General features: G+C 42.3%; 4 protein-coding genes across 4 annotated transcripts; all 4 read left to right on the forward strand.

Annotated features, from left to right (window-relative positions):
• The first annotated feature begins 1324 nt into the window (after positions 1–1324).
• Positions 1325–2781, forward strand: LOC108008673 (serine protease grass). The gene is made up of 5 exons (XM_017072567.4): positions 1325–1644; positions 1708–1759; positions 1818–2011; positions 2069–2492; positions 2760–2781. Exons 1-5 carry the CDS (start codon positions 1359–1361, stop codon positions 2764–2766), a joined length of 963 nt encoding a protein of 320 aa, XP_016928056.2. The 5' UTR covers positions 1325–1358; the 3' UTR covers positions 2767–2781.
• A 276-nt stretch (positions 2782–3057) lies between these two features.
• LOC108008738 (serine protease grass) lies at positions 3058–4272 on the forward strand. The gene is made up of 4 exons (XM_017072635.4): positions 3058–3379; positions 3443–3494; positions 3551–3744; positions 3802–4272. Exons 1-4 carry the CDS (start codon positions 3094–3096, stop codon positions 4227–4229), a joined length of 960 nt encoding a protein of 319 aa, XP_016928124.2. The 5' UTR covers positions 3058–3093; the 3' UTR covers positions 4230–4272.
• Positions 4273–4472: 200 nt separating this feature from the next.
• LOC108008778 (serine-threonine kinase receptor-associated protein) lies at positions 4473–5789 on the forward strand. Its single transcript, XM_017072675.4, has one exon. It carries the CDS (start codon positions 4592–4594, stop codon positions 5618–5620), a length of 1029 nt encoding a protein of 342 aa, XP_016928164.2. The 5' UTR covers positions 4473–4591; the 3' UTR covers positions 5621–5789.
• Positions 5790–9686: 3897 nt separating this feature from the next.
• Positions 9687–13570, forward strand: dap (cyclin-dependent kinase inhibitor dacapo). The gene is made up of 3 exons (XM_017072154.4): positions 9687–10518; positions 10578–10978; positions 12366–13570. The coding sequence occupies exons 1-3, from the start codon at positions 10355–10357 to the stop codon at positions 12530–12532; spliced, it is 732 nt and encodes a 243-aa protein (XP_016927643.2). The 5' UTR covers positions 9687–10354; the 3' UTR covers positions 12533–13570.
• The last annotated feature ends 40 nt before the right edge of the window (positions 13571–13610 follow it).

Here is a 13610-nt window from a genome sequence, read left to right on the forward strand (position 1 = left end):
AATTGTAATTCTCAAAAAAGTAATTAGTAATTGCTTCATTGATTAGTTAACACTCCATTTCTCTCAGTGCAGTTCCTCTTGAGGTGATTTGGAAGTACTCTCCTTCCGACTTTGTGTAAAAGTGAACTCGACTCAATTGCGGGCGTGTTCTGTTAGTCTTGCGGTTGCCAGCGACTCCTGCTCCTGGTTTTTTGGTCCTGTGCCCGCACAATTGGTTCAGGTACAAAGTCAGAGATTGCCAAAAGGTGTTGGTAGATGCTCCTTATTCCCGGCATTGTGTTAGCCCGCTTGTGTATGCACAGGTGTCATCCCACAGGTGAAATGGATCCTCTCGAGGGCGCAGGACTCGTGCCTGGGCGTCTCCTTTGTTCGGCCGCATATTGAGAGCAAAACGCTCCGAAATATGAATTGAATCTCCTCGAGTGCATTTAATATACATTACGCCCTCGTCCTTGCGTCCCCATTTGCACCTTGCTAATATCCTGGCGCTGAAACGTTTAAGTGAGATTAACAAGTGATGACTGATACCGACTTTGGCACAATCAGGATTCCACCCAGGCCCTCGGGCTGTGTGCTTTCTATTAAATTAAAAGTGGCAAAGAAAAAGCGGAAGAGGAACTGCTGCCTCTGGCATAAAGTGCAGCTTTACTTTCGGCTTAGGAAACAGTCTTCTTTGTCATGTCAATAAAACCTTCTTAATCTTGATACTCGATTAAGGCCCCATAAAATGATAAGAAAATGTTTCCCGATATATATACATGTGCAGGTAAAATTCATGGAAGCCCCTGTGTTCGCAAATGATTTTTAAACATATAATAATGTATGCTAGCTAATTAAATAGAAAATGAAATGTAATAAATAATTATATTATTTGTTTTTATATTGTAGAAATTAGTGAGTTGAGTTAAAGAAGTTACACTCTACCTGTCGATCTATAGAATCGAAAATATAGATGTAAGCAGAGAACTTTTCTGATTCTTTAGTATTGTTTGAACTGTGCTGTAAGTATGAACAATTTAATCTATGCAGAGGAATTACTGCTGTCAAGCTTTTGTAATTAACAGACGTTATTCAATAAAATGTATAAGTGAATGAAACGACAAGATGTGTTTGTTCTACTTTACTTTATTTTATTTATTATAAATATTTTACTATGTAAATAAATTGTGTTCGATCCATGAATTATTTTATTATTTTGCGATCAACATTTGTTATTATCACCCATTTAAGTCACAACAAATAAGTTTTCTCTTCTTGGCATTTCAACGTGATTTTATAGGGAGATAAGCCATTGGTATTATTAGCAACGTGCATCTCAGAGGGTTAGCTTTTAGTTGCTTTCGATCTGAGCTTGAATCATGAACAGTTTCCTAGAGATTTTCTTTGTGGTTTCGGGTTTCATCAGCCTAATACCTTTAGCTGAGCTCGTACCACTAAATTGGACACCAGGAGAGCGCAGGGTTTACGAGCAATTGCGACTACAGGATTGCGGAGTCCTATCGAAAGTAATCCCAGCCCCAAGGCTTCAAAGAAGGATCACCGGCGGCAGGAAATCTATCCTAATGTCCCAACCTTGGATGGCATTTCTCTATGTACCAGGCGATCTGGAGATGTGTCGCTGTGGAGGCGCCCTTATTTCTGAAAGTATCTATAGAGAAAAGTAAATACTACTCATCAAGTAATAATTATATTCTTTATTCTAATCAGACTTTGTTTTGACTGCTGCCCATTGCATCAAATTGTGTCCACAGTCCACAGAGTAAGTTAAGCTAAAATATTTCTTGCGAGATTCATTTTAAAGGCTAATTCTTGATCAGTTTGAGAGTTCGACTGGGAGAACTTGACTTAACTTCCTCAGAAGACTGCACAACCTACAATTATAAAAAGATTTGTGCCCCACCCGTTGAGGAATTTACTATAGAAAAGGCGACTATTCATGAGGAATTTAACCCCTTCTCCCCTTGGTTTGATGTAGCCCTCCTAAAACTTGACCGGAAAGTGGTCTTTAAAGGTAAGAAATCCGTAAATTTGTTTGATAATTATAATACTTTTGTTTTCCTGTTCCTAGATCACATCCGACCCATTTGTCTACCTCTGACCGATCAACTCCTGGCGTTTACCTCCAATATTGGACAGTCCTACATGGCGGTGGGGTGGGGAAAAACGGAGGATCTGCGCTTTGCCAACAGTACAATGGAGGTCGATATAGACTCTGAGAGGTGTACCGGCGGTAGGGACAGCTCCTTCCTGTGCGCCGATGGAGACTTTGTGGACACCTGTACCGGCGACTCAGGTGGTCCACTCACCTGGTCGACTTTTTATTTTGGTACCGTTCGAACAGTGCAATTTGGAGTGGTCAGCACTGGGAGCAAAGAGTGTGGAGCTGCTCAGAAAGCCTACTACATGGATGTACCCACCTTTATGCCCTGGATAATCGGCAAGCTGGCTGAGTTCCCGCACTTGCAAGTCAATTTAGATTCCAATAATTTGAGGTAAAGTTGGAAATAAAATGCAGCTTTACTTTCGGCTTAGGAAGCGGACTTCTTTGTCATGTCAATAAAACCTTCTTAATCTCGACACTCGATTAAGGCCCCATAAAATGATAGGAAAATGTTTCTTGAAATAAATATATACACAGGTAAAATTCATGAAACCCCTGTGTTCTTAAAGGATTTTAAAACATATAATAATGTATGCTAAGTGATTAAATAGAAAATTAAATGTAATAAATAATTATATAATTTGTTTTTATATTGCAGAAGTTAGTGGATTGAGTTAAAGAAGTTACACTGTACCTCTCAATCTAAAAGAGATCTTTTCTGATTCTTTAGAATTGTTTGAACTGTAATGTAAGTGCTAACATTATTTCTTATCTTATAATCTTATAATTATTTTACCATATTTATGTATACATGAACTATTTTATTGTTTTGTGACCAACATTTGTTATTATCAGCCATTTAAATCACAATAAATATTTGTTCTCTTCTTGGAATTTCAATGTGATTTTATAAAGCGATAAGCCATTGCTATTACTAGCAAAACGCATCTCAGAGGGATGGTTTTCAGTCGCTTTAGATCTGAGCTTGGATCATGAACAGCTTCTTGGAGATTTTCTTTCTGGCTTGGGCTTTCATCAGCCTAATACCTTTAGCTGAGCTCGTACCACTAAATTGGACACCAGGAGAGCGCAGGGTTTACGAGCAATTGCGACTACAGGATTGCGGAGTCCTATCGAATGTAATCCCCACCCAAAGGCTTCGCCGAAGGATCACCGGCGGTAGGAAATCCTTTCTAATGTCCCAACCTTGGATGGCATTTCTCTATGTACCAGGCGATCTGGAGATGTGTCGCTGTGGAGGCGCCCTTATCTCTGAAAGTATTTATAGAGAAAAGTAAATACTACTCATCAAGTTATAATTATATTCTTTGTTCTAATCAGGCTTTGTTTTGACTGCTGCCCATTGCATCAAATTGTGTCCACAGTCGACAGAGTAAGTTAAGCTAAGATATTTCTTGCCAGATTTCATAAGAAACTATTTTTATTTAGATTAAGAGTTCGACTGGGAGAACTCGACTTAACTTCCTCAGAAGACTGCACCACCTACAATTATAAAAAGGTTTGTGCCCCACCCATTGAGGAATTTTCCATAGAAAAGGCGACTATTCATGAGGAATTTAACCCCTTCTCCCCTTGGTTTGATGTAGCCCTCCTAAAACTTGACCGGAAAGTGGTCTTTAAAGGTAAGAAATCCGTAAATTTGTTTGATAATTATAATACTTTTGTTTTCCTGTTCCTAGATCACATCCGACCCATTTGTCTACCTCTGACCGATCAACTCCTGGCGTTTACCTCCAATATTGGACAGTCTTACATGGCGGTGGGGTGGGGAAAAACGGAGGATCGGCGCTTTGCCAACAGTACAATGGAGGTCTATATAAACTCTGAGAGGTGTACCGGCGGTAGAGACAGCTCCTTCCTGTGTGCCAATGGAGACTTTGTGGATACGTGTACTGGTGACTCAGGTGGTCCACTCACCTGGTCGACCCTTTACTTTGGCACCGTTCGAACAGTGCAATTTGGAGTGGTCAGCATTGGGAGCACAGAGTGTGGAGCTGCTCAGAAAGCCTACTACATGGATGTACCCACCTTTATGCCCTGGATAATCGGCAAGTTGGCTGAGTTCCCACACTTGCAAGTCAATTTAGATTCCAATAATTTGAGGTAAAGTTGGAAATAAAATGTAGAACTATCACATTCCTAAATTAGAACTATAATATTTGTATTTTATTTAAATATAGTCAAACATATTTGAAAACACCGAGTGGAATAACGTTCATGATCTTTATTCACTCAAAAAAAGTGGGCCGTAATTCATTTTAGCATGACCCGATTTATTTCCAGGCGTTATCCCTCCCCATAACTAAGCAGACGTCTATGCCTGGTCTAGTAGCTCTGTTTAATTCTGTTCTTGAAATTCAAGGCGTTCGAATCCAGAACTTTCAGTAGCTAAGAAAAAACCAAACCCCCTTAAAGTTTTGTAGAATTTTTTTGTTACTATTTGATAACCGCATTTCCATTGGAATCACTATGTCGCACCAGATTGGAGTCATGTGCTTGGGTCACACGGAGGCAGTGGTGGAGTTATCCTTTAGCAACGACTTTGGATCCGGGTTTTACCTGGCCTCAGCGGGACTCGATGGAGTGGCAATGCTGCGACATGGTGACACTGGGCACATGATAACCCATCTAAAGAAACACAAGCAGAGCGTGTGGAGCGTGTCCTTGAACGAGGATGCAAAGATCCTGGCCAGTGGCGGGGGCGATTGCAAGGTTCGCATCTGGGATGCCTTGCTGGGGAAACAGCTGTCGAAGTATACGCGTGAAGAAACAGTATCCTGCTTGGACTTGAATCCCAAGGGCAGTCGTTTGGTAAGTGGGTGTCTCGGTCACGAACCCACCGTTGCCCTCTTCGACCTGGAGAAATCGAACAAGAAGCCCCTGATGGAGTTCCATGGTCACCAGCGGGGTGTGAGGGATGTATGCTTCTGCTTGGAGGACCGTTGCATCTTCACCTCCTCCTACGATCGAAATGTGAAGATGTGGGACTGCCGCAGTGGCGAGCGGACCAACTCCATAGTCCTCACTCACCACGCCAAGTCCATGGAGCTGCACCACGACAGGGAGATAGTTACCATAGCCTTTGACTGCAATGTGATCTTTGTGGATCCCAAGAGCTTCGAGATCCTGAAGCACCAAAAGTTCACCTACAAAGTAACTTCGGCCGCCCTGCATCCCAAAAAGGAGAGCTATGCGTGTGGAACCGTTGAGGGTATCGTCCACAAGTACGACTACGTAACGGACCTCTCTTTGGGATCCTACTTAGGCAAGGAGAGGTCCGCCGTTTGTTTTCTGAGGTTCAGTCCCGACGGCGAAATATGTGCGATGGCCCTGGCAAATGGAAATATCGTACTTTGGCGACAGAACATGTACAAGAAGTACGGCCTATGGACTACGGTTTCCACCTTGGAAGAAGACAACGAGGCAGCCGAAGACGCCGATGGGGAGGAGGAGGTTGATGGGGATGGGGATGGGGATGAGAACGAATCCATGAGTTGAATACCCCCTGCACAACTGTACCCCTGCTTCGATTCGAGTTCCCTTCTGGGTTAATTGTGTTTTTTGTTCGCTTGCATCGTTCCCCATAATCGAAGTCCGAAAAGGGTCACGTTTCTTTCTCTCTAATAAATTTGTCTTGTGATTGAAAACCCCCAAAATGCCCGAGCGATCTACCTGCCTTTTATGGCTATCTGACTCTCATTTCCAACCTGTTTTGTGGATGATTTTCGAAAGGATTTCGGTTATTTTTCTACGTTGAACGATCGCCGACGCTGATTGCCTCGCTGCTTTATGGCGTTTCTCACCCGATGCAGTCATAAATGCGTTTTTTATTATTATTTGAGTTTGGTCGGGGAGTCGGGGAGCAGAGTCCCCTAATGCATGGTATGTAGGTATCCACCAAAAGTGACTGAGGTTTTTCTCCTTTTCTGTTGGGGTAGCTCGGCGGCAGATAGCTTATACAAATACCGAGAGCCAGGAGATACATCTCTGACTGATCTGCTTTCCTGACCTAAGGTACCTTTGACAACTTCTTGACTCGATGCCTCTGTTTGTTTGTTTATCTTTCTTTGGGTTCGCTCTCCTCGAATGGTTTTTCATAAATATTTATAATTTCTTGGCTGATAAAACGAGTTCCTCGCTTCGTGCTGAGCCAACGTATTTTCCAAAACACGTTTTCCACGCGTTTACCAGGAAAAGGAAACCTTTTCCCACAACCTCCTTGGTTGTTTGTCCACCTCGAGAGAGACTGTTCCAATAAAATGAGTTGTCATGCTGGCTTTATCCGTGGTCAGCACAAGTGCCTTTTCTTTGATTGATGATTTGAGTGGAAAGTAGCACAGTAGCCGCAGGATCAGCAAAGGATTAGCCTCAACGGTAGCCAGTCCAAATATTTGCATACTTGCCCGACTATTTGCATTCCACTTTGGTGGCAATCCATCAATAACTCCCGATCTGACCGCTATTTGTCCGAGCAAAAGATCCAAGATAGGTAAAGGTAATTTATAAATGTCCTGTGCAGAGATTTTTTAATATTAATGATTGGTCATTTGCCAGGGTGAAATGCTTTGTAACACTTGGTGAAGATCGCCTGGCCTGTTTCTGTGTTTTGATAGGGATCACTAAGATTAAGGTTGAGATATATAAATGGTTTTCCTGCTCAAAGGAGAGTCTAATGGTCAGAAAAAGGTAGGCGATACTAATATAATTAATACCTAGATCTTTACTCAAACGATCAAACGAATTCCGAGCCGGTTTCTTATTATTAAAAACTAATTATTAGGAAACATCGTTAAAGATTTGTATGTATCTGGGACTTACGTTTGAAAAATATTATAAAACATTTATTCTTAAAAAATCATGACATTGGATTTTCTTAGTTTGAGTCTCGAATGGATATCAAGGTCTTTGTTCTTGTTTTGAAACAGTCGAGTTTTTATTTGGGTTTTTATTTTCCTAGTTCTTAAGATAATTTTTCTATATTGAAATTATAATTTTTCTCAATTCGTTTAAGAAATGGGATTATTTTTCTTATTATTTGTACTCAACGTTTCAAAGGATATGTTACTGATTGTATTAACCACCCCTTTATAAGTTATTATTTCTAAATGAAACACTCCCACAACAAGTTGGGCTGAACCCTTGAAATATCCTTAGTCGTAGCACACCTGCCTAGCAAAATTTCCAAAATTGCGGTCACAGTTCCGTGCGCTGAACAGTTTTTATGGTAATTTCCTTACGGAACCGAGAATGTTTGAAAAATATCTTACGGCAATTTCGGGCGTTACTTAGCTGGCTGGTCATGCTCGCTGAACATTTGCACCCCCACCGGAACACGTGGCAGATCGGGCTAGGTTCTTGGCTATATGTTACTATATGAAGTGGGATATCTTGGCCTCCTCCTGGGGTGAAATGGGCTGGCTTGATTGTGTGCTGTGTGTTGAGGCGATAAGAAGCCTTGCATTCGAAATGAGTGTAACGTATATTTTATACAAGACCATGCAGGACTGGACTTCGTTGAGGTTTTAAAAGAAACGAGATAATGTTTTACGGACCGCGACCTTTGCCTAGGAGACGCTGATAATGTTTGGCCAGGTCTTATCGGCCCAAGGGGGATAGTTAAGTGCATATTAGGGAATAACCGATAAGATCCGATTTCGATCCAACCAGCATTGAATGCTCCAATCAACCGAATACCTTGAGTATCATCTAATGCCCGCACGTTCCACGACAATCCTTTAGGATCTGCCCTTATAAACGGGGACACTTGAGAACCGCTTTTCCACCTCTTTTCTCCGCCTTTTTTCCGCGTGTGTTGACACAACCCATATAAACCGTATAGTTGCCAGGATATCCTGCTCGGGAGGAAATTACTTAAAGGGATCACGAACTCTTCCCCCTTTCGAAAAACTCCTTCTTGAGTTGTTTATGTTTTCAGGCATGACTGCAACCGAACGCCAGTAGAGTTCTCAAATTTGTTATAAAGTGTGTAAATTCACGTTGCTTTTCTTTTTGAGGGAGGGTGTGTCCCATAAACAGAAAACCGAACCACAGGGATCGGATCTTTTGGGAGTGTGAGGGGAAGAATTATGGATGATGCTGCCTAATCGAACGGTCGTCAAACGATCTCTGCCTTTTTTGGGGTGATTGCACTCAGTTTTTTCTTGTTTTTTCTCGGGTTTCTGTGTGGAAAGCCGAGAGGTTTTTCTATTATTTCGTCGAGTGCAAAGGACAAAGCAAATGATGTCTTTAGCCAACGAAACTGACTTCCAGGGTTTTGTTCCTTTTCTCTCCTTTTTTATTTAATTGGATTTGTGCAAACAATATAAATCTCGTTTTATTGCCTTTGGTAGTGTAATTTAATTTTTTACGATTTTGCACATGAAAGGAAAAACTTTCGGAAAATGCAGCAGGAAATGAGCGGAAAACTTTGGTTATAAAATGTGAGTCATAACGGAAATTTGAAATACCCATTGCAGTGGCAACACCATGAGGAAATTCGAAATAGACGTGGGCCAAATTTACTGGACCAGTGCCCCACATTGCAAGCGCGATTTTCCCCTTGGCAACACGAGGAAAGTGAAAAGAATCGGTGCCCCAAATTGCCCCCTGCCACGCCCCTTCGACGGCTAAAAATCCAGTTTGAGGCCAAACAAACCGAAGCCAAAACATTTTTTTTACTTTCGTATCTTCCCATCGCAATCGCAACCAAAAGTACAGCTCCACCGATGCAACAACAAACAAAAGGGCAGCGAGCACGCGGATGGAAAAGAGAGAGAGATGGGTATATAGTGTGAGAGAGAGAAGGAGTTAGGAAGTGAGAGCGAGAGGGAGTTAGGCCGACTCTTTTGATACGCTATATCAAGGGAACTTTTTTAACTAATATAATTCTAGAAGTGTGATCTATAACTAGGGCTTTATATACTTGTATTTTTGGTATATATCAACAATATTAATTAAGGTAAGTATAGTTTGAAACCAGAATTTCATATCCAGGAAACCCAAGATCTTATGATACCATATATAAAAGTACACAGAATTATCTGAGTTTGGTTGACAATTTTTAAGGAGATCTAGGTTAAAAGACTACATAATTCAATCAATGATTTAAAATTAGTTATGATATAAGGTGCATCCTAATAGTTCATCTACATCTTTTCCTAAGTTAATTGAATTTAAAATTTAGGTCGATACATTTTTATAGACTTAAAATATTTTTGTTTGTTTATTTATTAACTAATTTTTTTTAGTAATTTTTTATTGTAATATTGAAATATTTAAGAAGTGCATTGCCCCTTCGACATGCCGATCTCCCCAGAAAAGCGCATTCGAACCCAGCCGTAGGGTTCTCTTCCTCCATCTCTGTCGCACCCACCGTCTCTGATCTTTTTGAATTCGAGGGTTGCTGCACGGAGAGCGCGGCTCGCTCTGCATTTGAGGTTGGCAACGCCTCTGGTGGTTGTTTGACGTTTGCTTTTGCTCCGTGTTTTATTTATCATTTATTCGTTTCTCCGAGTTCGTCGATAGAGGTTCCATCCTCTTACGTTGCCTTACGTTTTGCCGACACTTACGTTCGAAACGTCGAACAGTGAAACAGTAAAACACCAAACACCGAACAGAGAGGTTCGCCCGATCGGTAGCGCTATACCACAAATCCCAGTGCGCAGTGCGCCCAATCTAAAGACCCGAAAAAGTCAACAAACCTCGCTGTAACAACGACTGCAAGTTGTATAAATAAACATAACACTAGTATTAATAGTGCTGCCCTGTGGCATTCATCCCAAACCAAACTGAAAAGAGCGACACAGACGTTGAGTTTTGTGAGTGGAACTGCAGTGTAGTGTGTTGAAACCACCAACTGGAAACCGTGACCAAGTGCTATTAGACCAAGACCTTTGTTTATAATTATTTTATAAACAATTGCAGTGTGAAATTTCACTTTAGAAGGCTGCAAAACGTAAAAAAGAAGCTGCCACAAAGCACACACACAGGCACACTCACTCTCCCACACACACACACACGCGCAGGCGAACGTGTGGAGACCGTGATTTGTATTCGTGTGGAGACTGCTCTCTCTCGCTCTTGGGGCTGCCCGAAAACAAAGTTTTGGCGCCAAAAGTTTGACAGTTCGCTTTGGCGTGCGATTCGCAAACAAGTGGCAAGAAAACTGCGTCCCAAAACAGAGCAGAAAAACATTGAAGGAGCCTAAGAACAGAAATAGTCTATAATATCAAGATGGTCAGTGCCCGAGTCCTGAACCCCGTGATGCTGAGTGAGTTCTGCAAGATGAGCAGCAGTCCAGCGGTGAGTCGCAATTTGCCCTGCGGTCGCCAGTTGAATCGCATCAAGCGTGACCTTTTCGGCACCACCAAATCCGCCGAGGGTTCAGCCAACAAGACGTGAGTTTCCCAACTAACCCCTGGATTTCAACCATGTACTAACCTAACCATCTTTACAGACCGTTCAACGCCGAACTGGAGCGCCACCAGGAGTTGGCCACGCAAAAGTGGGGCTTCGACTTCCGCGCCGGTTGCCCTTTGGCCGAGAAATCCTCCTTTATCTGGGAACGCGTCAGCTTCCAGGAGTCTAGCTTTGCCCCGGAGATGTACACCCTCACCCGGGCCGCCCACGTTCGACCCTCCGCTGATAGCAGTCCCAGTGACATGGATGTTCTGGTCAACGAGCGCTCCGAGCGCGAGAACTTCGGCTCCAACCTGGTCAACTCCTCGCTGGAGTCGAACACGGATAATGACTCCTGCTACGACTCACAGGACGAGTCGCTCACAACGCGATTCAGCTCCTCCAACTTGGCCAGCACCTCCTCGATCGTCCTGCGCAAGCGACAGCCCAAAATCACAGGTGAGTTTCGCCCGGGGGTTGGTAAAATACCATTATATCTTGATCAGCGGAGCTTGACGGTTCCCAGGGACAAGCTTCATTGCACTTCGATAGACGTTACAAATTGGTTTCCCATAGCTTTCAGTCCTTGTCCTGTTTTAGTTTTGTTTATTTTTGGTTCTGAGGTTCGAATTGAGGGAGTTTTTTGAGGAACTTAATATATTAGTTTATAAACTGACTGTTACAACATTTTTTGAGGCCTAAAAAAGTTATAATAGACATTTTTGGGCACCAATTCCAATTTACTTTTTCCTTAGTAACTTGTTTAAGTAGTATTTTTCATTAAAAACAATATCTTAGCCTAAACCTAAATTAAATAAACTTAAATGGTCAAACAAAGCAGCCATTCAGTTACGTTCACATTCCCAAAACATAAAATGGGGTTGTTCGATTGGTTTCCTATATTGTTCAAGTCCACTCCCTCAGCCTTTTGGTTTATTTTCATTTCCCAGAAACCTTTTGGTAGTGGGCGTTTCTCGTGGAACTTAAACCCAAATTATAGCAATTAGCCAGTGTTTTGTGGGAGATTTATTTGCGTCTAAAAGGGTTAGTAAAAGCTGACTGCAGCTGTTTCAGCTCTTCAACTGCCAAATCCAAACGATTCTGATCTGATCCTCGCCTCGCGGGGGTTGGTTTCCAGATCGATCGCATGCGGGCTGGCTGGCTGCATCTATAAATGCCAACAGCTGTGACTCCGCTTTGTCTATGGCCTGACCTCATTACAGAAAACGAGAGAGGGGTCTGGGGATCGGCTTTCAATGCACCACCATCCAGAGTCCGTGGCCTTATCAAACCTCCCTTTGATTGCTTTGTACTCGGCGTTCTTTTTTTGTATAAATGCCACTCGCACATGCATGTGTAATTATAATCGTAAAAAGTGTCTGTTCGGGGCATTATAAATGCACCCGCATCGGGTGGCCAGTTGGGAAGCCCTTGAATCCCTTAAAGCCCCGACTTGGTGTACTTTGGATGAACTTTTCTACAAATTTGGCCAGTCGAGAAGCTAGAATGCGTAATTTATGCAGCTATGCAGCGGCACCACCACTCTTGCTTTCACCGGACTACCTGAAAAACCGGCTGAGGACCTACCGTCTGGCTGCCGTCTGGCATTTATTTGCTACCCCTGCGCAGATCTGCAACCCTCTGGTAGGGAACTGCTGCCGGCCACGTGCCACAATCTGGGAATCTACCCGAAACCGAAATCAAATTGTGCAAAAACAGGCGGCGCCTGCTGTTTAGGGATCAATGACTTGTGGACAGGGACAACCGGAAGTGCAGCAGCTGACTTTGATTTGTTAATAACACCTAACACGTATTAATAACTCCTCATCTCTTTTTCTGATTACAGAGTTCATGAAGGAGCGCAAGCGTTTGGCCCAGGCACCCAAGAAACTATCGCCCGCAAAGCGTCTGCGCACCAGTTCTCCCAGCTCATCCGCCAGCTCGAGCTCCAGCGGAGGATTCGGATTGGGGACGCACTTCGGGGCGATGCTGAAGCGCCCGCGCCACAACTAACGCTCCAGATTCGCTGGCCAACCCACCGAATTGCAATTTGTAATTTTACAATTGATTTTTTATAAGCCACTGCGATTGTGTAGTATTTCCTAATTTTTTATTACGAACCTTTTATGCAGTGCAAGGGCGACAGTTGCGAATATTAATCGTTAGTCTTCAACTACTCGTAACCAGTAATTAGTTGTAAGCCATCAAGTAAGCTCGAGCTACATGAAACTTTTTAGATTTCTCTAGTGAGAAATGCCATAAACTAAGTGATTAGTTCTTAACAACAACCAACTATTGAACTAGAAGAGAGAGAGACCGCAAGCTAAATGGAATTAGTCTTAACTATCTTGAAGCCAACCAAAATTTAACCTTTATAACGATGGAATACGCTAACTTTACATAACTTTGTAAAATCCTTGCAAATTTCACTGGCAACTTTTGCATTTGAAATTTGCCGGGTGAACACAGAACTCATCCCTGCTCTGGCCTGCCAGTGTGTATCCGAAAACCGAAACTCAGGGCAGAGCAGAATTGAATTTTGTTTTGAACTTTAGGGGCGCTAAAACGGAGCCCCAATAAGCCGGTTTTTGGCTCATTGTCGCCTTGTTTTTGTCGACCTACTAACCTATTGTACCCAATTCGACCAGTGGAAAAACAACCAAAAGGAAGAGGAATGCCTTTGAATTATTTCGTCAATTTCTGCACGTTTGGATGCCTCATTTATAAGATTGCCGCCGAATGCACACAAATTGTCGCGCTCTCATTTCCTAACCAGTGGTAAAAATGTCCTTTATGATTTGCCACGATCTCTGGGCAAATTATGAAAACAATTTTGCCTAAAACTATCATGTACAAAAACTAGATTACTTTACTTTACACATAGGCAGAGCCTATTCTTCATAACACTTATACAAAGCATATATTTGTAAGGCCTAACTAAGAACAAAATCCAAAGTATTCTCCTAATATTTATATGTATAGATACTCTATGTATAATTAAATCATACGCAACTCATACTTCAATAAAACAAAACACAAAACAGCGCCGAATGTTCTCTTTAAAATCTACAAAAAAACAAAAACACCGAAA

This window comes from Drosophila suzukii, chromosome 2R, assembly GCF_043229965.1.
Source record: "Drosophila suzukii chromosome 2R, CBGP_Dsuzu_IsoJpt1.0, whole genome shotgun sequence".
In the NCBI taxonomy this organism is placed as follows: Eukaryota; Metazoa; Arthropoda; class Insecta; order Diptera; family Drosophilidae; genus Drosophila; species Drosophila suzukii.

What these genes read in the sequence shown, in the direction of transcription:
- dap (XM_017072154.4), top strand. Translation starts at nt 10,355, where the DNA reads ATGGTCAGTGCCCGAGTCCTGAACCCCGTGATGCTGAGTGAGTTCTGC. An exon ending in GAGGGTTCAGCCAACAAGAC is followed by an intron (nt 10,519 to 10,577) that starts GTGAGTTTCCCA and finishes CCATCTTTACAG; the next exon opens with ACCGTTCAACGCCGAACTGG. An exon ending in GCGACAGCCCAAAATCACAG is followed by an intron (nt 10,979 to 12,365) that starts GTGAGTTTCGCC and finishes TTCTGATTACAG; the next exon opens with AGTTCATGAAGGAGCGCAAG.
- LOC108008673 (XM_017072567.4), top strand. Translation starts at nt 1,359, where the DNA reads ATGAACAGTTTCCTAGAGATTTTCTTTGTGGTTTCGGGTTTCATCAGC. An exon ending in AGGCGCCCTTATTTCTGAAA is followed by an intron (nt 1,645 to 1,707) that starts GTATCTATAGAG and finishes TATTCTAATCAG; the next exon opens with ACTTTGTTTTGACTGCTGCC. An exon ending in CCGGAAAGTGGTCTTTAAAG is followed by an intron (nt 2,012 to 2,068) that starts GTAAGAAATCCG and finishes TCCTGTTCCTAG; the next exon opens with ATCACATCCGACCCATTTGT.
- LOC108008738 (XM_017072635.4), top strand. Translation starts at nt 3,094, where the DNA reads ATGAACAGCTTCTTGGAGATTTTCTTTCTGGCTTGGGCTTTCATCAGC. An exon ending in AGGCGCCCTTATCTCTGAAA is followed by an intron (nt 3,380 to 3,442) that starts GTATTTATAGAG and finishes TGTTCTAATCAG; the next exon opens with GCTTTGTTTTGACTGCTGCC. An exon ending in CCGGAAAGTGGTCTTTAAAG is followed by an intron (nt 3,745 to 3,801) that starts GTAAGAAATCCG and finishes TCCTGTTCCTAG; the next exon opens with ATCACATCCGACCCATTTGT.
- LOC108008778 (XM_017072675.4), top strand. Translation starts at nt 4,592, where the DNA reads ATGTCGCACCAGATTGGAGTCATGTGCTTGGGTCACACGGAGGCAGTG.